The sequence below is a fragment of the Budorcas taxicolor genome, chromosome X (assembly GCF_023091745.1).
Source record: "Budorcas taxicolor isolate Tak-1 chromosome X, Takin1.1, whole genome shotgun sequence".
Lineage (NCBI taxonomy): Eukaryota > Metazoa > Chordata > Mammalia > Artiodactyla > Bovidae > Budorcas > Budorcas taxicolor.
Window position 1 is genome coordinate 18737532 of NC_068935.1, and position 24084 is coordinate 18761615.

Here is a 24084-nt window from a genome sequence, read left to right on the forward strand (position 1 = left end):
ACTGGGTCCTTGTCTGATTTACACTGACAAGATCCCTAGCTCTGACAGCTTTCAGCCATTGCTAGAACAAAGGAAGACCTTGGAAACCAATTTTGCATTAACCTTTTCCATTCATAACTCATTTGAAGCAAGGGTTATATCCATCAGGCTCTGGTGAGGGAAGAGGGTGATGAAGATGATGGAGGGAGAAGATGACTAGCACTTGAGCCATTGGCATTGGGATTATATTAACATTTTCACTGCCCTGCAGAGAGTAAAGCCTCAGTCCCCAAGGTTTAGCTGTCCATTTTCAATGCATTGGGTCAAGAATCTGACGTAATCATACCATACCAGGCATTTACTCAGTCTCTAGATACTCTGTTTAATAACTGCTTTATCCATTTAAAGATGCAGGCTTCTTTTATCCAAATTTGAATAACCTTACCACAACTCTTTTTCTTTTCTTGCATACTTCCTAGAATACATTTTTGGAGCACTACATTTGGAAACACTATGGAGCCTCCTTATATGTCACACTCCTCAGAGCCAGGTGGTATCATCTTGAAGTAAGATCACCAGAGCACATCAGAAACTACTCCACCTGGCTGAGGTCAAACTGATTCCTTCTTAATGCTTTACATTGGTTTCTGTTCTAGAGCTAATACATTAATAAAAATAATAACCATAATGATGGTAATGTTACAGCAGTTAGCATGTCTCAAATATTGACTATGACCAAGCATTGTTTTAATGCACTGACTGAGACAGATTAGTAAATTTAACCCTTATCATAATCCTATGAAATAGGTAATACCACTATACCATTTTAAAGAAGAAGCTAAAGGAATCTCAGAGAGGTTAAATAACTTGCTTAACATAACACAGCTCAGAAGTGGCAGAGCCAGGGTTGGAAACTTGGTCTGTCTTAATTATAGAGCCCTGCAGTTTCTTAAGACTACCTGATGTTGCCTAAAGGTTAGGTTTCTATATGCTCAAAATTCTGAAAGCCCAATTTTCTGTTCAAATGGCAAAAGAATCAGGCTTGCAGGTGAGGACTCCTGGGCACTAGTGAGGGGTTTCAGTTGTTCCATGAGGTCTCAAGTGAGAGGCAGGTCTTGAAAATTCTTTCTAATATGTTCAGAATTCTCAATTCTCAAGGCCGAGTATAAAGTCTCTTTTCCCAGTTGGCCTAGTACATTGGTTCTCCACCAGGAACCACTTTGCTCTCCAAGTAACCTTGGGCATGTCCTGAGATATTTTTGGTTGCCACAACTGGGGTGGATCCTACTGGCTTCTAGTGGATAGAGGCCAGGGGTGCTGTTAAATATCTCACAATACACAGGACAGCTCCCCACAACAAGAAATTATCTGTCCCTAAATATCAAGAGTATAGAGGCTGAGAAACCCTGGCTTAGCATATGACAGAAGAGGCTTGTTCAGAAAGATGGACTGTAGCTGTGGTCCTGGGTCATGGCCATGGGACTACCTGCTTTGTCTACTGCAAAGCTATCCAAATGCCTCTTTGAGTGACTGGACAGGAGCCAAGGCAAAGCCAAGAGGACTCTAATCCTCACCAGGTACAGGCCAAGATTTCAGCACCTCAATCCTATTAGTAATTATAGTCATTCACTGAAACCACATAAAATATACTCTTCCAGTGAACCAGTTTATAATCTATCCTAATCTCCTAGATAATGGCCAGTCTTGAAAATGATATTAAAAAACAATGTTGTCTTATGATCCAGGCATTATATTGAGCTTTTTCCTGCACTCTACTTTTTCCATGTCTTACATCATTCGGCTAAGAGACCGCTTAAGTATCTACAGCAAATACTCAGTGAGATCCCATGAATATCAAGCCAAAAAGCAATAGAAGAAAAAGACAAGAGATGTGTATTTTTCCTTGCAATCTGCCTCCTTACTTCTTTTAGGTTTTTAATCACTAATGCTCCCAGGACATCTAGGCACTTGAGAGCATGTCTGCCTGCTGAAGAGCAAAGCAGAAATCACATGCCATTGGGGACTGTACCTCAGAGCAGATACAGTTGACGCAGTAAACCAACCCATAAGGTTCCAGGTAAGGATGCCATCTCTCACCCACTCTGTACTTCTTATCTTGAAATACACAATATGTCTCTGAATCTGTGAGGAAGGAGATAGAGAATATGCTGGTTAGAAAACATAGCCCAATCACAAAATCGAGAGCAATCACAGGTTCCATCCATTTTAGTGTACATCAAGGAAAGAGGCATAGACGATATTTACAGAACCCCTACAACGGGCTCAGTGTTTTATATGCTTTCCTTATTTGATTTTACAATGACCCAGTAAGGTTGGCATTGATGATCAAACTGAAATGAAAAGACAGATAAGCAAGAAACAGGGAAAAGATATTTCCAACATATAAAGTATTAATATAAATATAGTATTAATATATGGAATATTTTCTTTCTTTCTTAAATATAAATTTATTTATTTTAATTGGAGGCTAATTACTTTACAATATTGTATTGGTTTTGCCATACATTGACATGAATCTGCCACACGTGTATACGTGTTCCCTATCCTGAAACCCCCTCCCACCTCCCTCCCCATACCATCCTCTGGGTCATCCCAGTGCACCAGCCCCAAGCATCCTGTATCATGCATCGAACCTGGACTGGCGATTTGTTTCATATATGGTAATATACAGGTTTCAATGCCATTCTCCCAAATAATCCCACCCTCTCCCTCTCCCACAGAGTCCAAAAGACTGTTCTATAAGTCTGTGTCTCTTTTGCTGTCTCACATACAGGGTTATCGTTACCATCTTTCTAAATTCCATATATATGCGTTAGTATACTGTATTGGTGTTTTTCTTTCTGGCTTACTTCACCCTGTATAATAGGCTCCAGTTTCATCCACCTCATCAGAACTGATTCAAATGTGTTCTTTTTAATGGCTGAGTAATATTCCATTGTGTATGTGTACCACTGCTTTCTTATCCATTCATCTGCTGATGGACATCTAGGTCGCTTCCATGTCCTGACTATTGTAAACAGTGCTGCTATAAACATTGGGGTACACGTGTCTCTTTCATTTCTGGTTTCCTCAGTGTGTATGCCCAGTAGTGGGATTGCTGGGTCAAGTGAAGAGGAGCTAAAAAGCCTCTTGATGAAAGTGAAAGAGGAGAGTGAAAAAGTTGGCTTAAAGCTCAACATTCACAAAACGAAGATCATGGCATCCGGTCCCATCACTTCATGGGAAATAGATGGGGAAAAAGTGGAAACAGTGTCAGACTTTATTTCTTTGGGCTCCAAAATCACTGCAGATGGTGACTGCAGCCATGAAATTAAAAGACGCTTACTCCTTGGAAGAAAAGTTATGACCAACCTAGATAGCATATTCAAAAGCAGAGACATTACTTTGCTGACTAAGGTCCGTCTAGTCAAGGCTATGGTTTTTCCAGTGGTCATGTATGGATGTGAGAGTTGGACTGTGAAGAAGGCTGAGCACCGAAGAATTGATGCTTTTGAAGTGTGGTGTTGGAGAAGACTCTTGAGAGTCCCTTGGACTGCAAGGAAATCCAACCAGTCCATTCTGAAGGAGATCAGCCCTGGGATTTCTTTGGAAGGAATGATGCTAAAGCTGAAACTCCAGTACTTTGGCCACCTCATGCGAAGAGTTGACTCATTGGAAAAGACTGATGCTGGGAGGGATTGGGGGCAGGTGGAGAAGGGGACTACAGAGGATGAGATGGCTGGATGGCATCACTGACTCGATGGACGTGAGTCTGAGTGAACTCCGGGAGATGGTGATGGACAGGGAGGCCTGGCGTGCTGTGATTCATGGGGTTGCAAAGAGTCAGACACGACTGAGCGACTGAACTGAACTGAACTGAACTGAACTGAAGGCATTTCTATTTCCAGTGTTTTAAGGAATCTCCACACTGTTCTCCATAGTGGCTGAACTAGTTTGCATTCCCACCAACAGTGTAAGAGGGTTCCCTTTTCTCCACACCCTCTCCAGCATTTATTGCTTGTAGACTTTTGGATAGCCGCCATTCTGACTGGCATGAAATGGTACCTCATTGTGGTTTTGATTTGCATTTCTCTGATAATGAGTGATGTTGAGCATCTTTTCATGTGTTTGTTAGCCATCTGTATGTCTTCTTTGGAGAAATGTCTGCTTAGTTCTTCAGCCCATTTTTTGATCTGGTCGTTTATTTTTCTGGAATTGAGTTGCAGGAGTTGCTTGTATATTTCTGAGATTAGTTCTTTGTCAGTTGCTTCATTTGCTATTATTTTCTCCCATTCTGAAGGCTGTCTTTTCACCTTGCTTATGGTTTCCTTAGTGGTGTAGAAGCTTTTAATTTTAATTAGGTCCCATTTGTTTATTTTTGCTTTTATTTCCAATATTCTGAGAGGTGGGTCATAGAGGATCCTGCTATGATTTATGTCAGAGAGGGTTTTGCCTATGTTCTCCTCTAGGAGTTGTATAGTTTCTGGTCTTACATTTAGATCTTTAATCCATTTTGAGTTATTTTTGTATATGGTTTTAGAAAGTGTTCTGCTGCTGCTGCTGCTAAGTCGCTTCAGTCGTGTCCAACTCTGTGCGACCCCAGAGACGGCAGCCCACCAGGATCCCCCGTCCCTGGGATTCTCCAGGCAAGAATACTGGAGTGGGTTGCCATTTCCTTCTCCAATGCATGAAAGTGAAAAGTGAAAGGGAAGTCGCTCAGTCATGTCTGACTCTTAGCGACCCCATGGACTGCAGCCCACCAGGCTCCTCTGTCCATGGGATTTTCCAGGCAAGAGTACTGGAGTGGGACGCCATTGCCTTCTCCAGAAAGTATTCTACCTGTTCTACTTTCATTCTTTTACAAGTGGTTGACCAGTTTTCCCAGCACCACTTGTTAAAGAGATTGTCTTTTCTCCATTGTATATTCTTGCCTCCTTTGTCAAAGATAAGGTGTCCATAGGTGCATGAATTTATCTCTGAGCTTTCTATTTCTTTCCATTGATCTATATTTCTGTCTTTGTGCCAGTACCATACTGTCTTGATGACTGTGACTTTGTAGTAGAGCCTGAAGTCAGGCATGTTGATTCCTCCAGTTCCATTCTTCTTTCTTAAGATTGCTTTGGCTATTCCAGGTTTTTTGTATTTCTATACAAATTGTGAAATTATTTGTTCTAGCTCCGTGAAAAATACCATTGGTAGTTTGAAAGCGATTGCATTGAATCTATAGATTGCTTTGGGTAGTATACTCATTTTCACTATATTGATTCTTCCAATCCATGAACGCGGTATATTTCTCCATCTATTAGTGTCCTCTTTGATTTCTTTCACCAGTGTTTTATAGTTTTCTATATGTAGGTCTTTTGTTTCTTTAGGTAGATATATTCCTAAGTATTTTATTCTTTTCGTTGCAATGGTGAATGGAATTGTTTCCTTGATTTCTCTTTCTATTTTCTCATTATTAGTGTATAGGAATGCAAGGGATTTCTGTGTGTTGATTTTATATCCTGCAACTTTACTATATTCATTGATTAGCTCTAGTAATTTTCTGGTGGAGTCTTTAGGGTTTTCAATGTAGAGGATCATGTCATCTGCAAACAGTGAGAGTTTTACTTCTTCTTTTCCAATTTGGATTCCTTTTATTTGTTTTTGTGCTCTGATTGCTGTGGCCAAAACTTCCAAAACTATGTTGAACAGTAGTGGTGAGAGTGGGCACCCTTGACTAGTTCCTGACTTTAGGGGAAATGCTTTCAATTTTTCACCATTGAGGATAATGTTTGTTGTGGGTCTGTCATATGTAGCTTTTATTATGTTGAGGTATGTTCCTTCTATTCCTGATTTCTGGAGGGTTTTTATCATAAAAGGAGGTTGAATTTTGTCAAAGGCTTTCTCTGCGTTTATTGAGATAATCATATGGCTTTTATTTTTCAATTTGTTAATGTGGTGTATTACATTGATTGATTTGCAGGTATTGAAGGATCCTTGCATCCCTGGGATAAAGTCCACTTGGTCATGGTGTATGATCTTTTTAATGTGCTGTTGGATTCCGATTGCTAGAATTTTGTTAAGGATTTTTGCATCTATGTTCATCAGTGATATTGGTCTGTAGTTTTCTTTTTTGTGGCATCTTTGTCAGGTTTTGGTAATAGGATGATGGTGGCTTCATAGAATGAATCTGGAAGTTTACCTTCCTCTGCAATTTTCTGGAAGAGTTTGAGTAGGATAGGTGTTAGCTCTTCTCTCAATTTTTGGTAGAATTCAGCTGTGAAGCTGTCTGGACCTTGGCTTTTGTTTGCTGGAAGATTTCTGATTACAGTTTCAATTTCCTTGCTTGTGATGGGTCTGTTAAGATTTTCTATTTCTTCCTGGTTCAGTTTTGGAAAGTTGTACTTTTCTAAGAATTTGTCCATTTCTTCCACGTTGTCCATGTTATTGGCATATAATTGCTGATAGTAGTCTCTTATGGTCCTTTGTATTTCTGTGTTGTCTGTTGTGATCTCTCCATTTTAATTTCTAATTTTATTGATTTGATTTTTCTCCCTTTGTTTCTTGATGAGTCTGGCTAATGGTTTGTCAATTTTATTTATCCTTTCAAAGAACCAGCTTTTGGCTTTGTTGATTTTTGCTATGGTCTCTTTTGTTTCTTTTGCATTTATTTCTGCCCCAATTTTTAAGATTTCTTTCCTTCTACTAACCCTGGGGTTCTTCATTTCTTCCTTTTCTAGTTGCTTTAGGTGTAGAGTTAGGTTATTTATTTCACTTTTTTTCTTGTTTGTTGAGGTATTCCTGTATTGCTATGAACCTTCCCCTTAGCACTGCTTTTACAGTGTCCCACAGGTTTTGGGTTGTTGTGTTTTCATTTTCATTCATTTCTATGCATATTTTGATTTCTTTTTTGATTTCTTCTGTGATTTGTTGGTTATTCAGCAGTGTGTTGTTCAGCCTCCATATGTAACTTTTAATAGTTTTTCTCCTGTAATTGAGATCTAATCTTACTGCATTGTGGTCAGAAAAGATGCTTGGAATGATTTCAGTTTTTTTGAATTTACCACAGCTAGATTTATGGTCCAGGATGTGATCTCTCCTGGAGAAGGTTCCGTGTGTGCTTGAGAAAAAGGTGAAATTCATTGTTTTGGGTTGAAATTCCTATAGATATCAATTAGGTCTAATGGGTCTATCGTATCATTTAAAGTTTGTGTTTCCTTGTTAATTTTCTGTTTGGTTGATCTACCCACAGGTGTGAGTTGGGTATTAAAGTCTCCCACTATTATTGTGTTATTGTTAGTTTCCCCTTTCATACTTGTTAGCACTTGTCTTACATATTGCAGTGCTCCTATGTTGGGTGCATATATATTTACAAATGTTATATCTTCTTCTTGGATTGATCCTTTGATCATTATGGAGTGTGCTTCTTTGTCTCTTTTCATAGCCTTTGTTTTAAAGTCCATTTCATCTTATATGAGTATTGCTACTCTTGTTTTCTTTTGGTCTCTATTTGCATGGAATATCTTTTTCCAGCCCTTCAATTTCATTCTGTATGTGTTTCTTGTTTTGAGGTGGGTCTCTTGTAGACAACATATATATAGGGGTCTTGTTTTTGTACGAATTCAGCCAGTCTTTGTCTTTTGGTTGGGGCATTCAACCCATTTACATTTAAGGTAATTATTGATAAGTATGATCCAATTGCCATTTACTTTATTGTTTTGGGTTCGAGTTTATACACACTTTCTGTGTTTCCTGTCTAGAGAAGATCCTTTAGCATTTGTTGGAGAGCTGGTTTGGTGGTGCTGAATTCTCTCAGCTTTTGCTTGTCTGTAAAGCTTTTGATTTCTCCTTCATATTTGAATGAGATCCTTGCTGGGTACAGTAATCTGGGCTGTAGGTTATTTGCTTTCATCACTTTAAGTATGTTCTGCCATTCCCTCCTGGCCTGAAGAGTTTCTATTGAAAGATCAGCTGTTATCCTTATGGGAATCCCCTTGTGTGTTATTTGTTGTTTCTCCCTTGTTGCTTTTAATATTTGTTCTTTGTGTTTGATCTTTGTTAATTTGATTAATATGTGTCTTGGGGTTTTTTGCCTTGGGTTTATCCTGTTTGGGACTCTTTGGGTTTCTTGGACTTGGGTGATTATTTCATTCCCCCTTTTAGGGAAGTTTTCAACTATTATCTCCTCAAGTATTTTCTCATGGTCTTTTTGTCTTCTTCTTCTGGGACTCCTATGATTCGAATGTTGGGGTATTTAACATTGTTCCAGAGGTCTCTGAGATTGTCCTCATTTCTTTTAATTCACTTTCCCTTTTTCCTCTGTTTCATTTATTTCTACCATTCTATCTTCTACCTCACTTATCCTATCTTCTGCCTCTGTTATTCTACTGTTGGTTCCCTCCAGAGTGTTTTTGATCTCATTTATTACATTATTCATTATATATTGACTGTTTTTTATTTCTTCTAGGCCCTTGTTAAAACTTTCTTGCATCTTCTAAATCCTTGTCTCCAGGCTGTTTATCTGTGATTCCATTTTGTTTTCAAGATTTTGGATCATTTTCACTTATCACTATTTGGAATTCTTTATTAGGTAGATTCCCTATCTCTTCCTCTTTTGTTTGGTTTGGTGGGCATTTATCCTGTTCCTTTACCTGCTGAGTATTTCTCTGCCTGTTCATCTTGTTTATATTGCTGTGTTTGGGGTGGCCTTTCCATATTCTGGCAGTTTGTGGTCCCTCTTTATTGTGGAGTTTCCTCGCTGTGGGTGCGGTTTGATGGGTGGCTTGTCAAGGTTTCCTGGTTAGGGAAGCTTGTGTTGGTGTTCTGGTGGGTGGAGCTGGATTTCTTCTCTCTGGAGTGCAATGAAGTATCCAGTAGCGAATTATAAGATGTCAATGGGTTTGGAGTGACTCTGGGCAGCCTGTATATTGAAGCTTGGGGCTATGTTCCAGTGCTTCTGGAGAATTTGTGTGGTATGTCTTGCTCTGGAACTTGTTGCCCTTGGGTGGTGCTTGGTTTCAGTGTAGGTATGGAGGCATTTGATGAGCTCCTATCAAGTAACGTTCCCTGGAGTCAGGAGTTCTCTGGTGTTCTCAGGATTTGGACTTAAGCCTCCTGCCTCTGGTTTTCAGTCTTATTCTTACAGTATCCTCAAGACTTCTTCATCTCCTTTTGAAGACAATGGGCTGCTTTTCTGGGTGCCTGATGTCTTCTGCTGGCATTCAGAAGTTGTTGTGGAATTTACTCAGCGTTCAAATGTTCTTTTGATGGATTTGTGGGGGAGAAAGTGGTCTCCCCATCCTATTCCTCTGCCATCTTAGGACCGCCTCCCTGGAGTATGTTTTTTTTTTTTTTTTTTTTTTTTGCAGTTATACTTTTTAATTTATCTTAACTTTTAAAATGTAAGGTTAATTCTTTTTATTTTTTTTTAATTTTTAATCATTCAAATCAGTAAATAAAGTACCAATCAATCCAACAGAAAAATCATCTAAGGCCATGAGTAGCAATTTAGAGAAGAAATGAGATGAGGCAATAAATCAGAAAAACTGTTCAACTTCATTAGTAATCAGAGATTCAAACTAAAACTAGACTGAGATAAATGCCTCAAGTTGCTTACTGCCTCAAAGAACCTCTGTGATTCTTTCCAGCTTCTCACAAGATAAATTCCAATTTACTTTTCATATCTTTATTTCCAACTTCTTCAGGATGATGAACTGGGAATCAGAAAACCTGGGTCTGAATCCTAATTAGCTTTAGTTGTGTAGCATTGAGCAAATCATTTGACTCAGTCAATCTCTATTTTCAATGTCTATGAAATATGGATTATATATTTCTAAGCAAATGTGGGAAAATTAGATAAAGCTCTTTGTCAGTTATATGTGCTTAGGTGCTCAGTTGTGTCCAACTCTTTGTGACCCCATGGACTGTAGGCTGCCAGGCTTCTCTGTCCATGGAATTCTCCAGGCAAGAATACTGGAGTAGGTTGCCATTTCCTTCTCCAGAGAAGGAAATTAAAAAGTCAATTATAAAGTGCTACAAAATGTAGAGTAATATTTTATAATAATTGATTATTTTTTTAATCAGTGTGGAAAACTGGAAAACACACAAAAACATAGGAAAAAAACCATAAAAATATATGGGAAAAAAAGAAACATTCCATACACACAATTCAAGCCCAAGAAGAAACCACTTTTAATATGCTGGTAATCCCATGGACAGGCTTCCCTGGTGGTTCAGCATTAAAGAATCCGACTACCAATATATGAGACATGGATTCTATCTCTGGGTCAGGAAGATGCCCTGGAGAAGGAAATTGCAACCTATGCCAGTATTCTGCCTGGTAAATCCCATGGACAGAGGAGCCTGGCAGGCTACCGTCTATGGGTTGCAAAACAGTCAGACATGACTGAGTGACTAAACAACAACAAAATTAATAAACAGCCTGTCACTGAAGGGAAATTCGAAAGTATTTTGTACTAAAAGAAAACGCAACATAGTATATCAAAATTAGTGGGATTCAACTAATGAAGTACTTAAAGAGAAATTTATAAGTATGAACAGTCGAAATTGGTGGCTCAGATGGTAAAGCGTCTGCCTACAGTGTGGAAGACCTGGGTTCAATCCCTGGGTCAGGAAGATCCCCTGGAGAAGGAAATGGCAACCCAGTCCAGTACTCTTGCCTGGAAAATCCCATGGACAGAGAAGCATAGTAGGCTACAGTCCATGGGGTTGCAAAGAGTCAGACACAACTGAGCGACTTCACTTCACACTTTAGTTCTTCATAGTATAAAAGGGGAACAGTCTCACATCAATGCCTTACAAAACTAGCAAAAGTGGGATAAAATAAACCAAAAGAAAATAGAAGGAATGAACAAGAAAAAGCAGAAGTCAGTGAAATTGAAGACAAAAATCAATAGAAAAAAATCAATGAAACCAAAACCTGGCTTTCTATGACAATCAAATTGATAAACTTCTAGCAAGATTAACAAAGAGAGAAGATGCAAATTACTAATATAGGGACAAAAGAGAGGTCTTCATTATAGATTCTACAGATATTAAAATAATAAAAGGGAGACATTTTGAATAACTTTATACCAGTTAGCTTAATATCTTAGATGAGATGGATGAATTATTTGAAAGACACAATTACCAAAGCTTACTCAAAGAAAGATGAATAATCTGAAGAGTTCTACATCTTCTAAAGAAAGGCAAAAAAAAGCAGCATGACCAAAACGATTTTGAAAGAGAAAGATGTTGGAAGATACACACTATGTGATTTCAAGGCAATATAAAAATATAGTTTTAAAGTCAGTGTGGTGTTTGAAAAAGGTTAGACAAATATGCCAATGGAATAGAATGAAGAGTCAACAAATGGAGAAGGGACCCACATTTATGGGTCTATTGATTTTCAACAAAGATGCAAAGGCCATTCGATGGAGAAAAAATAGCCTTTCAACAAATGCTGCTGGACTATTTGGACAATCATATGCAAAACATAAAATAATAAGAACTTTATATCTCATTAATTTTGTGGTTGAAAGTGAAATCGCTCAGTCATGTCCGACTCTTTGTGATCCCATGGACTGTAGTCTACCAGGCTTCTCTGTCCATGGGATTTTCCTGGCAAGAGTACTGGAGTGGGTTGCCATTTCCTTCTCCAGGGGATCTTCCTGACTCAGGGATTGAACCCAGGTCTCCTGCATTGCAGGAGATGCTTTACCCTCTGAGCCACCAGGGAAGCCCTTATATCTCATGCCATCTACAAAAATTAACTCAAGATGTATCATAGACACATTTTAATGTAAACCCCAATACTTTGAAACTTCTAAAAGAAAATACAGGAGACTATAGTTGTGATCTTAGGTTAGGTGAAGAGTTCTTAGATATGACACCAAAAGTACAATTCATAAAATAAATTTTGTAAAATAAGAATTCATCAAAATTAAGAACTTCTGCTTTTGAAAAACGTTAAGAGAATAAAAAGGAAAGCCACTAACTAGAAGAAATTATTTGCAAATCACATTACTGATACAGGACTTTTATCCAGGACACACAGTTTCCCAGGTGGAGCAGTGGTAAAGAATCCACCTGCCAATGCAGGAGATGTAAGAGACGTGGGTTTGATCTCTGGGTTGGGAAGATCTCCTGGAGGAGGAAATGGCAACCCACTCCAGTATTCTTGCCTGGGAAATCCCATGGACAGAGGAGCCTAGTGGGCTACAGTCCCTGGAGTCGCAAAGAGTCAGACATGAGTGGGTGACTGAGCACAAGCACATTCAGAAAATATAAAGAAATCTCAAAACTTAAGAATAAGGAAACCAACAACCCAATTAAAAAATGGGATTAAAATCTGAATAGACACTTCACCAAGGAAGGTTCACAAATGTCACACACACATCATTAGTTATCAGGGAAATGAAAACTTGAAACCATGAGGACATATCATGAAAATTGAAACCATGAGGACTGACTTATTAGAATGGATAAATGCAAAAAATCTGAATATACTAAGTGCTGGTGAGGAAGTGAAGCAACTGTAGCTCTCCTTATACAATATGGTTGTAAAACAACTTGGCAGTTTCTTCTAAAGTTAAATACACCCTTAACTATACCACTCAGCAATCCCACACCTAGGTATTTTTCCAACTAAAACAAAACATATATTCAAAACAAAATCTGTACTATATGTTTAAAATGGATTTATTCAGTCTGAAAAACCTGAGAGCAACATAAACGTCCTTCAACTGATGAATTTTAAAACATGCAAATGAAAGAATATTACTCAGCAATATAAAGAAATGAAAGGCTGATACAGAAAAACATGGATGACCGTCAAAGGCATTATGCTAGACGAAAAAAGCCAGATTCAAAGTCTACATACTGTATGTGTGTTGGTCACTCAGTTGTGTCCGACTCTTTGCAACCCTGTGAACTGTAGCCCACCAGGCTTCTCTGTCCATGAAGATTCTCCAGGCAAGAATACCGGAGTGGACTGTCATGCCTTCTTCCAGGGGATCTTCCCAACCCAGGGACTGAACCCAGGTCTCCTGAATTGCATGCAGATTCTTTGCCATCTAAGCCACCAGGGAAGCCCTACATACTGCATGATTGTAATTAATTATTTTTAATCTGGACAAGGTACAGAAAAAAAGATCAGGAGTTGCCAAGGACTAGGGTGGGAGAAGGATTTTACTATAAAGGGATACAGAGTAAATTTTGACAGTGATGGAGCTTTTATCTTGATTATGGTGGTACCATTAGTCAAAATTCACAAAACTGTACTCTCTGGGTTGGGAAGATCCCCTGGAGGAGGATGAAAAAAGGGTGAATTATTAAATTTTATTTATGTTTTAACTTTTACAATTGAGATAAAATTTACATATAACCTTGTACTAGTTTTAGGTGTATTTAAAAGGGTGATTTTGCTGTATGTGAATTATACTATAATAAGACAATTAAAAAGAAACATATAGAGCAAAGAAAAATCATACAAAATTCTACCACCAGGAGACAACCACTTTTTAAAAAATTGTATTGACTTCTTTATTCATTTTATTTTTTGGCTGTGCTGGGTCTTCGTTGCTGTGCACGGGCTTTTTCCAGTTGCAGTGAGCACTGGCTACTCTCTTCTTTAGAGCATGCACTCTAGGGTGTGCTGGCTCAGTAGTTAAGACATGTGGACCTAATTGCCCCATGGCATGTGGGATCTTCATGACCCAGATAATCATGATGATGTGATCACTCATCTAGAGCCAGACATCTTGGAATGTGAAGTCAAGTGGGCCTTAGAAAGCATCACTACAAACAAAGCTAGTGGAGGTGACGGAATTTCAGTTGAGCTGTTTCAAATCCTGAAAGATAATGCTGTGAAAGTGCTGCACTCAATATGCCAGCAAATTTGGAAAACTCAGCAGTGGCCACAGGACTGGAAAAGCTCAGTTTTCATTTCAATTCCAAAGAAAGGAAATAGCAAAGAATGCTCAAACTACTGCACAATTGTACTCATCTCACATGCTAGTAAAGTAACGCTCAAAATTCTCCAAGCCAGGCTTCAGCAATATGTGAACCGTGAACTCCCTGATGTTCAAACTGGTTTTAGAAAAGGCAGAGGAACCAGAGATCAAATTGCCAACATCTGCTGGATCATGGAAAAAGCAAGAGAGTTCCAGAAAAACATCTATTTCTGCTTCATTGACGATGCCAAAGCCTTTGACTGTGTGGATCCCAATAAACTGTGGAAAATTCTGAAAGAGATGGGAATACCACACCACCTAACATGCCTCTTGAGAAATCTGTATGCAGGAAGCAACAGTTAGAACTGGACATGGAACAACAGACTGGTTCCAAATAGGAAAAGGAGTATGTTAAGGCTGTATATTGTCACCCTGCTTATTTAACTTTTATGCAGAGTACATCATGAGAAACGCTGGACTGGAAGAAACACAAGCTGGAATCAAGATTGCCGGGAGAAATATCAATAACCTCAGATATGCAGATGACACCACCCTTATGGCAGAAAGTGCAGAGGAACTCAAAAGCCTCTTGATGAAAGTGAGAGAGGAGAGTGAAAAAGTTGGCTTAAAGCTCAACATTCAGAAAACAAAGATCATGGCATCTGGTCCCATCACTTCATGGCAAATAGATGGGAAAACAGTAGAAACAGTGTCAGACTTTATTTTTTAGGGGCTCCAAAATCACTGCAGATGGTGACTGCAGCCATGAAATTAAAAGACACTTACTCCTTGGAAGAAATGTTATGACCAACCTAGACAGTATGTTCCAAAGCAGAGACATTACTTTGCCGACTAAGGTCCATCTAGTCAAGGCTATGGTTTTTCCTGTGGTCATGTATGGATGTGAGAGTTGGACTGTGAAGAAGGCTGAGCACCGAAAAATTGATGCTTTTGAAGTGTGGTGTTGGAGAAGACTCTTGAGAGTCCCTTGGACTGCAAGGAGATCCAACCAGTCCATTCTGAAGGAGATCAACCCTGGGATTTCTTTGGAAGGAATGATGCTAAAGCTGAAACTCCAGTACTTTGGCCACCTCATGCGAAGAGTTGACTCATTAGAAAAGACTGATGCTGGAGGGACTGGGGGCAGGAGGAGAACGGGACGACCGAGGATGAGATGGCTGGATGGCATCACTGACTCGATGGACGTGAGTCTGAGTGAACTCCGGGAGATGGTGATGGACAGGGAGGCCTGGCGTGCTGTGATTCATGGGGTCGCAAAGAGTCAGACATGACTGAGCGACTGAACTGACTGACTGACTGAACTGATGTGGGATCTTCCTGGACCAAGGGTCAAACCCATGTCTCCTGCACTGCAAGGCAGATTCTTAACCACTGGACCACCAGGAAAGCCCATAAAACAACCACTTTTGATGTTCTGGTAATAGTCCTCTAATTTTTATTTTCCTGTTTTTAAATTAATAGACTTTATTTCTTAGAGCAGTTTTAGGTTTATCAAAAAAATAAGTAGAAAGTACATCAGTTCAGTTCAGTCGCTCAGTCGTGTCCGACTCTTTGCGACCCCATGAATCGCAGCCTGCCAGGCCTCCCTGTCCATCACCAACTCCCGGAGTTCACTCAGATTCACGTCTATCGAGTCAGTGATGCCATCCAGCCATCTCATCCTCTGTCGTCCCCTTCTCCTCCTGCCCCCAATCCCTCCCAGCATCAAAGTACATAAAGTGCTCATATTTCTCCTCTTCACATCACCCCCTCTTTTTCCTGGCATTAACATCTTGCATTAGTGTCATACATTTGTTAAAATTAATGAACAGATACTTGATATATTAACTACATAGTTTACATGAGAGCATATTCTGTATAGTTCTATGTGTTATGGCAAATGTATAAATGACATATATCTGCCATTACAGTATCATACAGAACAGTTTCACTGCCCTAAACATGCCCATACTCTGCCTATTCATCTTTCCCTGCCTCCATTCCCACAACTTCTAAAAACCACTGACTTTCTACTGTCTCTATAGTTTTGTCTTTTCCAAGATGTCATATAGTTGGAATCACAGGGTATGCAGACTTTTTAGACCGTCTTCTTTCACCTAACAATATACATTTAAGATTCCTCTAAGCTTTTTCAAGGCTTGACAGTTCATTTATCGTTGAATAATATCCCACTGTATGGATGTACAGCTTGTTTATCAACTCACCTATTAAAGGACATATTGCTTCTGTGCTTAGTCACTCAATCATGTCTGATGCTTTGTGACCCCGTGGATTATAGCCTGCCAGGCTCCTCTGTCCATGGCCAGGCAAGAATACTGGAGTGGGTTGCCATGCCCTTCTCCAGGGGACCTTCTCAACCCAGGGATTGAACCCAGGTCTCCTGCATTGCAGGCAGATTCTTTATCATTTGAGCCACCAGAGAAGGACAACTTGGTTGCTTCCAACTTTTGAAAATGAAATGAATTGATAATTCATTTGCATGATACCTGGAAGTATGATTGCTGGGTTTTAGAGTAAGACTATATCTAGCTCTTTAAGAAACTGCCAAACTGTCTTCCAAAGTGACTATACTATCTTGCATTCCCATCAGCAATGAATGAAAGTTCCTACTGCTCCACATTCTTATCGGTATTCTCTTGTTGGCTGTATTTTGGGTATTAGCCATTCTAACAGGTGTGTAGTGGTATCTCATCTGTTGTTTTAATTCCAATCCCCTAATGATATTTAATATTGAGCATCTTTTCATATACTTATTTGCCACCCATGTATCTTCTTTGGTGCACTATCTGTTTAGTTCTTTTGCCCATTTATTAATTGGATTGTTTATTTTCTTACTGTTGAGCTTTAACAGTTATTTGTATATTTCAATACAAGTCTTCTATCAGACATGCATTTTGCAAATATTTTCCTTCAGTCTGTGGCTTGTCTTTTCACTCTCTTAACAGTATCTTTTGCATAGCAAAATTTATTACTTGTAATGAAATCCAATTCATCAACTTTTTTTCTTGCATGGAGCATACTTTTGGTGTATCTGAAAACTCATTACAAAACCCAAGATCACCTAGAGTTTTCTCCTTTGTTATTTTCTGGAAGTTTTATAGTTTTGCATTTTACATTTAGATCTGTAATCCATTTTTTAAGTGTTTTTAATGGTCATTTTTTTACATGGAGATGTCTAGTTGTTTCAGCACCATTTCTTGAAAAGATTGTCCTTTTTCCAATGAATTGTCCTTGCTCCTTTTGTCAAAGATCAGTTGACTATATTTGTGTGGGTCTATTTCTGGGCATTCTATTATGCTGCACTGATCCATTTGTCTATTCTTTCAACAACATCACATTATGTTAAGTACTATAGCTTTATAGCAAGTCTTAAAGTTGGGTAGCATCAGTTCTCTAACTTTGTTGAGGTTCTTCAATATTGTGTTGGCAATTCTGATTCAGACCTTTCCATATAAACTTTAGAGTTAACTTTGTTAATTTCCACAAGGTAAGTTCAGTTCAGTTCAACTCAGTCACTCCGTCCTGTCGCATTCTTTGAGACCCCATGGAAGGCAGCATGCTAGGCCTCCCTGTCCATCACCAACTCCCAGAGTTTACTCAAACCCATGTCGATTGAGTCGGTGATGCCATCCAACCATCTCATCCTCTCCCATCCTCTTCTCCTCCTGCCCTCACTCTTTCCCAGCATCAGGGGCTTTTCTAATGAGTCAGTTCTTTGCATCAGGTGGCCAAAGTATTGGAGTTTCAGCTTCAGCATCAGTCCTTCCAATAAATGTTCAGGACTGATTCCTTTAGGATGGATTGGTTGGATTTCCTTGCAATCCAAGGGACTCTCAAGAGTCTTCTCCAACACCATAGTTTAAGAGCATTAATTCTTTGGTGTTCAGCTTTCTTTATAGTCCAACTCTCACATCCCTACATGACTACTAGAAAAACCATAGCTTTGACTAGATGGACCTTTGTTGGCAAAATAATGTTTCTGCTTTTTAATATGCTGTCTAGGTTCATCATAACTTTTCTCCCAAGGAGCAAGTGTCTTTTAATTTCATGGCTGCAGTCACCATCTGCAGTGATTTTGGAGCCCCCCAAAATAAAGTCTGTCATTGTTTCCACTGTTTCCCTACCAATTTTCCATGAAGCAATGGGACCAGATACCATGATCTTCGCTTTCTGAATGTTGAGTTTTAAGCCAACTTTTTCACTCTCCTCTTTCACTTTCATCAAGAGGCTCTTTAGTTCACTTTCTGCCATAAGGGTGGTGTCATCTGCATATCTGAGGTTATTGATATTCTCCTGGCAATCTTGATTCCAGCTTGTGCTTCATCCAGCCCAGCATTTTTCATGATGTACTACTCTGCATATAAGTTAAATAAGCAGGGTGACAATATACAGCCTTGATGTACTCCTTTCCTGATTTGGAACCAGTCTGTTGTTCCATGTCCAGTTCTCACTGTTGCTTCTTGACCCAGTTCTCACTGTTGCTTCTTGACCCACATACAGATTTCTCAGGAGGCAGGTTAGGTGGTCTGGTATTCCCATCTCTTTCAGAATTTTCCAGTTTGTTGTGATACACACAGTCAAGGCTTTGGCATAGTCAATAAAGCAGAAATAGATGCTTTTCTGGAACTCTCTTGGTTTTTCAATGATCCAACAGATGTTGAAAATTTGATCTCTGGTTCCTCTGCCTTTTCTAAATCCAGCTTGAACATCTGGAAGTTCACAGTTCACATACTGCTGAAGCCTGGCTTGGAGAATTTTGAACATTACTTTGCTAGCGGGTGAGATGAGTGCAACTGTGCAGTAGTTTGAGCATTCTTTGGCATTGCCTTTCTTTGAGTTTGGAATGAAAACTGACCTTTTCCAGTCCTGTGGCCACTGCTGAGTTTTCCAAATTTGCTGGCATATTGAGTGCAGCACTTTCACAGTATTATCTTTTAGGATTTGAAATAGCTCAACTGGAATTCCATCACCTCCACTAGCCTTGTTTGTAATGATGCTTCCTAAGGCCCACTTGATTTCACATTCCTGGATGTCCACAAGGTAAACTGCTGGGATTTTGAATGTTATTGAATCTATAGATCAAGTCATGAACTACTAATATCTTAACAATATTGAGTCCTTCTGTCCATGAACATGGAGTTTCTTTCCAGTTATTTGATATCTTTCCTGAGAGTTTTATAGTTTTCTTCATATAGATTTTATACACATTTTGCTAAATTTATATCAAAGTATTTCACTTTCTGGTGCTAACATAAATGGTATTGTGTTTTTAATTATATATTCCAATTGTTCATTAATGGTATATAGGAAAGCAATTGACTTTCATATATTAAGTTCATATTCTTAAACCTTACTCTAATGGCTCATTAATTTTAGGAGGGCTTTTTTTTTTTTTTTGGTTGTTTTTTTTGAATTTTAAAATAATCATGTCATCTGCTAGCAAAGGTAGTTTTATTTCTTCCTTCCAAATATGTATGCACTTTATTTCCATTTCCCATCTTACTGCATTAGTTAGGACTTCCAATACAACACTGAGTAGGAATGGTGAGAAACACCACCTTTGCCTTCTATTCTCCGTTAAGTACTGTATTAGTGGTAGATTTTTTTTTTTTTTATAGATGTTCTTTATGAAGTTGAAGAAGTCTTCCCTCTATTCTCATTCACTGTATGGTGTTCACTTTTGTCAAGTGATTTTTCTGCATGTATTGATATAATTGCGTAGTTTTTCTTTTTCAGCCTATTGATGTGATGGATTATGTTAATTGATTTTTGGATGATGAAACAGCCTGGAAAAAAATCCCACTTGACTAGATTTTTCCTACATTGCTAGATTCAATTTGCTAATATTTTGTTGAGGATTTTTGCATGGGAGATATTAATCTGTAGTTCCTTTCTTACAATGTCTTTGTCTGGTTTTGGTATTAGGGTAATATTGGTCTTAGAGAATGAATTAGGGAGTGCTCTCTCTCTCTGCTTACATCTTCTGAAACTGATTGTAGAGTACTGGTATTATGTCCTTAAACGTTTGGGAGAATTCACCAGTTAATTACCTGGGCATGGTGCTTTCTGTTTTGAAAGAGTATTAACTTCTTTAACAGACATAAGCCTATTCAGATTGTCTATTTTGTTTTATGTGAGTTTTGATTGGTTCTATCTTCCCAGATATTGGTAAGGTATTGCCCAGGTTATCATATTATTGGCATGGAATTGTGCATATTTTATGACTGTTCTGGTGGTAGTGATGGCCTTTTTTTTCATTTCTGAAATTAGTAATTTGTGCCTTCTTTTTTAGTTAATCTGACTAGAGGTTTATCTATTTTATTGATCTTTTCAAAGAACCAGACTTCGGTTTCATTGGTTTTACTCTTTTGTTTTCCTGGTGTAACTTTCATTGATTTCTGCTTTAATGTTTTAAGATTTTTTTTTTCTTCTGCTTACTTTGGGTTTGATTTGCTCTTCTTTTTCTAGTTTCCTAAGGCGGAAGCTGAGACTATTCATATCAGGTCTTTTTTTCTAATATATTAATTCTATGCTATAAATTTTCCTCTAAGCACTGCTTAGAATTTGTATAAATTATATTTTTATTTTCATATAATCCAAAATATGTTTAAACTTCACTTGAGACTTCTTTGGCCTATGTGCTATTTGGAAGTATATTGTTTAATCTCTAAATATTTTGATATTTTTACAGGTATCTTTCTGCTATTGATTTTTTAGTCTAATTCTACTATGTTCTGAGAGCACACTGATATAATTTATATTCTTATAAGTTTTGTTAGGATCTGTTTTATGACCCATGAGTGTGGTCCATCTTGGTGAATGTTCCATTGAGCTGGAGAAGAATGTGTATTCTTCTGTTGTTGGATGAAATACTCTGCAGATGACAATTAGATTCCATTGACTGATGGTGTGGTTCAGTTCAACTATACCATTATTAACTTTCTGCCTGCTGGATCTGTTGATTACTAATAGAGGGGTTTTAAACTCTCTAATTAAAATAGTGGACTTGTCTGTATCTTCTTGCAGTACTATCCATTTTTGCACCATGTATTCTGATGCTCTGTTAGGTATACACGTAATTTTCCTTGCTCTGAAGTCTGCTTTGTCTAAAACTAATATAGTTACTTCCACTTTCATCTGATTAGTGTGTTAGCATGTTATATCTTTTTCCATCCTTTTACTTTTCAAAACTTGTTTATTTTTAATTGGAGGATATTTTTTAGCATCCTTTTACTTTTAATCTATATATATCTTTACATTTAAAGTGTGTAGATAACATATAGTTGGGTCTAATTTTTCTTATAATCCACTTGGATACTCTGTCTTTTAATTAGTGTATATAGACCATTCACATTTAAAGTGATTATTGATACAGCTGGGTTAATACTGACAATATCCATAATTATTTTCTATTCATTTTCCTTGATTTTTTTCCTTATGTGTGTGTATTCCACTCTTCCTCTGCTTTCTATGGATTTGAGCATTTCCTATTATTTTCTCTCTTTCTCAGTATATCAATCATACTCATCTTTTTAATTAGTAGTAGTCATAGAGTTTACAATACACATTTACACAAATCTAAATCAACTTTCAAATGACACTATACTGCTTCACAGGCACTGCAAGTACTTTGTAGTAGAGTACATCCTTTATAAAATCACTGTCATTCATTTCACTTTTCCATAAACTATAATTATTCAGTATACTGTTGCTATTATTATTTTGAACAAACTTTATTCTGTTAGGTTAAGAATAAGAAAAATAAAAGATTTCACTTTACCTTCATTTATTCCTTCTTTAACACTCTTCCCTTCTTTATATAGATCTGAGTTTCTGACATTATTTTCATTTTTCTTAAAGAATTTATTTTAACATTTCTTGTGAGGCAGGTCAATTGGTGAAAAATTCCTTCAACTTCTGTTTGTCTGAGAAAATATTTCTCATTCACTTTTGAAGCATAGTTTTGCTGGATACAGAAATGTAGGTTGATGGATTTTTTTCTTTCAAAAATTTAAGTGCTTCATTCTACTCTCTTACTGCTTGCATGGTTTCTGAAGAAAAAGTGAAAGTGAAGTCGCTCAGTCGTGTCCGACTCTTCGCAACCCCATGGACTATATCCTACCAGGCTCCTCTGTCCATGGAATTTTCCAGGCAAGAGTACTGGCCTCGTTCCTCTATATGTAACATGTTTTTCCTCTTTCAAGATCTTCTCTTTGCCTTTGGTTTCCTGCAGTTTAAATATGATATGTCTAGGTATAAGTTTTCTCACATGTATCCTGCTTTGTGTTCTCTGGGCTTCTTGGATTTGTGCTTTGGTGTTTGCCATTGCTTTTGGAAAATTCTCAGCCATTATTATTTAACTCATTATTTCGTTTTCCTTTCTCTCATCTCCTTCTGTCATTCCTATTATATACATGTGACACTTTTTGTAATTTTCCCACAGTTCTTGAATATTCTATTGAATTTAATCACATTTTCAGTTTGGGACATTTCTCTTGGCATATTATATTTATTTATTTATTTATTTATTTATGGCTGTGCTAGGTCTTCGTTGCTGCCTGGGCTTTTTTCTAGTTGTGACAAGCAGGGAGCTACTCTTTGTTGCAATACGTGGTCTTCTCATTGCTGCGGCTTCTCTCGCTGCAGAGCATGGGCCCTAGGGCATGTGGGCTTCAGTAGCTGTGGCATATGGGCTCAGTAGCTGCAGTTTCCAGGCTCTGAACAGAGGCCCAATAGTTGTGACACATGGGCTTAGTTGCTTGCTCTGCAGCATTTTCCCAGATGCTGGGGAAAAAATCTGTGGGATTTTCTCAGATCAAGGATCAAACCTGTGTCTCCAGGATTGGCAGGCAGATTCTTTACCACTGAGCCACCAGGGAAGCCCTTTGCCATATCTTTAGATGACTTATTCTTTCTTCAGTCATGTCCAGTGTGCTGATGAGTTCATCAAAAGCATTCTTCATTTTTGTTACAGTGTTTTCGATTTCTCACATTTCCTTTTGATTCTTATTTTTCATCTCTCTCTACATTGCCCATATATGCTTACATTTTGCCTCCTTTTTTCATTAGAGTTCTCAACACATTAATCTTATTTATTTTAAATTCCAAGTCTGATAATTTCAAAATATCTGCCATATCTGAGCCTGGTTCTGATGCCTGATTTGTCTCTTCAGATTGATTTTTTTTTTTTTTTTTTTTGCCTTTTAGCATGCCCAGTAATTTTTTGTTGAAACTCAGACATGATGTACTGAGTAAAAGTAACTGAGGTAAATGGAGCATTAGTGTGAGGTCTTATGTTAATCTATCTAGGAGTTAGGCTAGTTTTACTGTTTTTTGTAGCCATGGTGTCAGAGGCTAAAATCTGCCTAGTGTCTTTGTTTATCCTCTCCATTGTTATTGGGTTTCCCTAGATTCTTCTTCTTAAACAGTGTCTAAGGCTTGCAGGTCTTTCAATCTCCTGTTATTATACAGGATCCCAATTGATGTGTAGCAAATTGTAGGGGAAGGAGAAATGTTCTATAATCATATAATTAGCTCTCAGTTTTTAGTGATCCATGTCCCTGAGTTGTGACCTTCAAAAGCACTAATTAACTTTGCTCCTGCCCACCAGTGTAGGTGAGACAGGAAAGCTAGTGGAGTTGGGCATATGTTCCTTCTTCCAGGGTGGTTCCATTCCACTGTAGCCCACCAGGCTCCTCTGTCCATGGAATTCTCCAGGAAAGAATACTGGAGTCGGTTGCCATTTCCTTCTCCAGGGGATCTTCCTGACCCAGGGATCGAACTCACGTCTCTGGCACTGCAGGCAGACTCTTTACTGACTGAGCCACCAGTGAAGACATCCCAGGGTGGTTAGATCCTGATAAAACTCAAATTAGTTAGTCTAAGATAAAATCATTTCGCTTGGTTTTTCCAGTAGTCATGTATGGATGTGAGAGTTGGACTATAAAGAAAGCTGAGTGCCGAAGAATTGATGCTTTTGAACTGTGGTGTTGGAGAAGACTCTTGAGAGTCCCTTGGACTGCAAGGAGATCCAATCAATCCATGCTAAAGGAGATCAGTCCTGGGTGTTCATTGGAAGGACTGATGTTGAAGCTGAAACTCCAATCCTTTGGTCACCTTATACAAAGAGCTGACTCATTGGAAAAGCCCC

General features: G+C 38.3%; 1 protein-coding gene across 5 annotated transcripts in view; it reads right to left on the minus strand.

Annotated features, from left to right (window-relative positions):
• The window catches only part of CHRDL1 (chordin like 1), a 448603-nt gene that overhangs the window by 93006 nt on the left and 331513 nt on the right, over nt 1-24084 (minus strand). For all 5 annotated transcript variants that reach the window (XM_052662911.1, XM_052662912.1, XM_052662915.1 and 2 more), the window contains exon 3: nt 2009-2119. In XM_052662911.1, coding sequence (XP_052518871.1) covers nt 2009-2119 — 111 coding nt within the window. The remainder of the gene's footprint in view (nt 1-2008; nt 2120-24084) is intronic.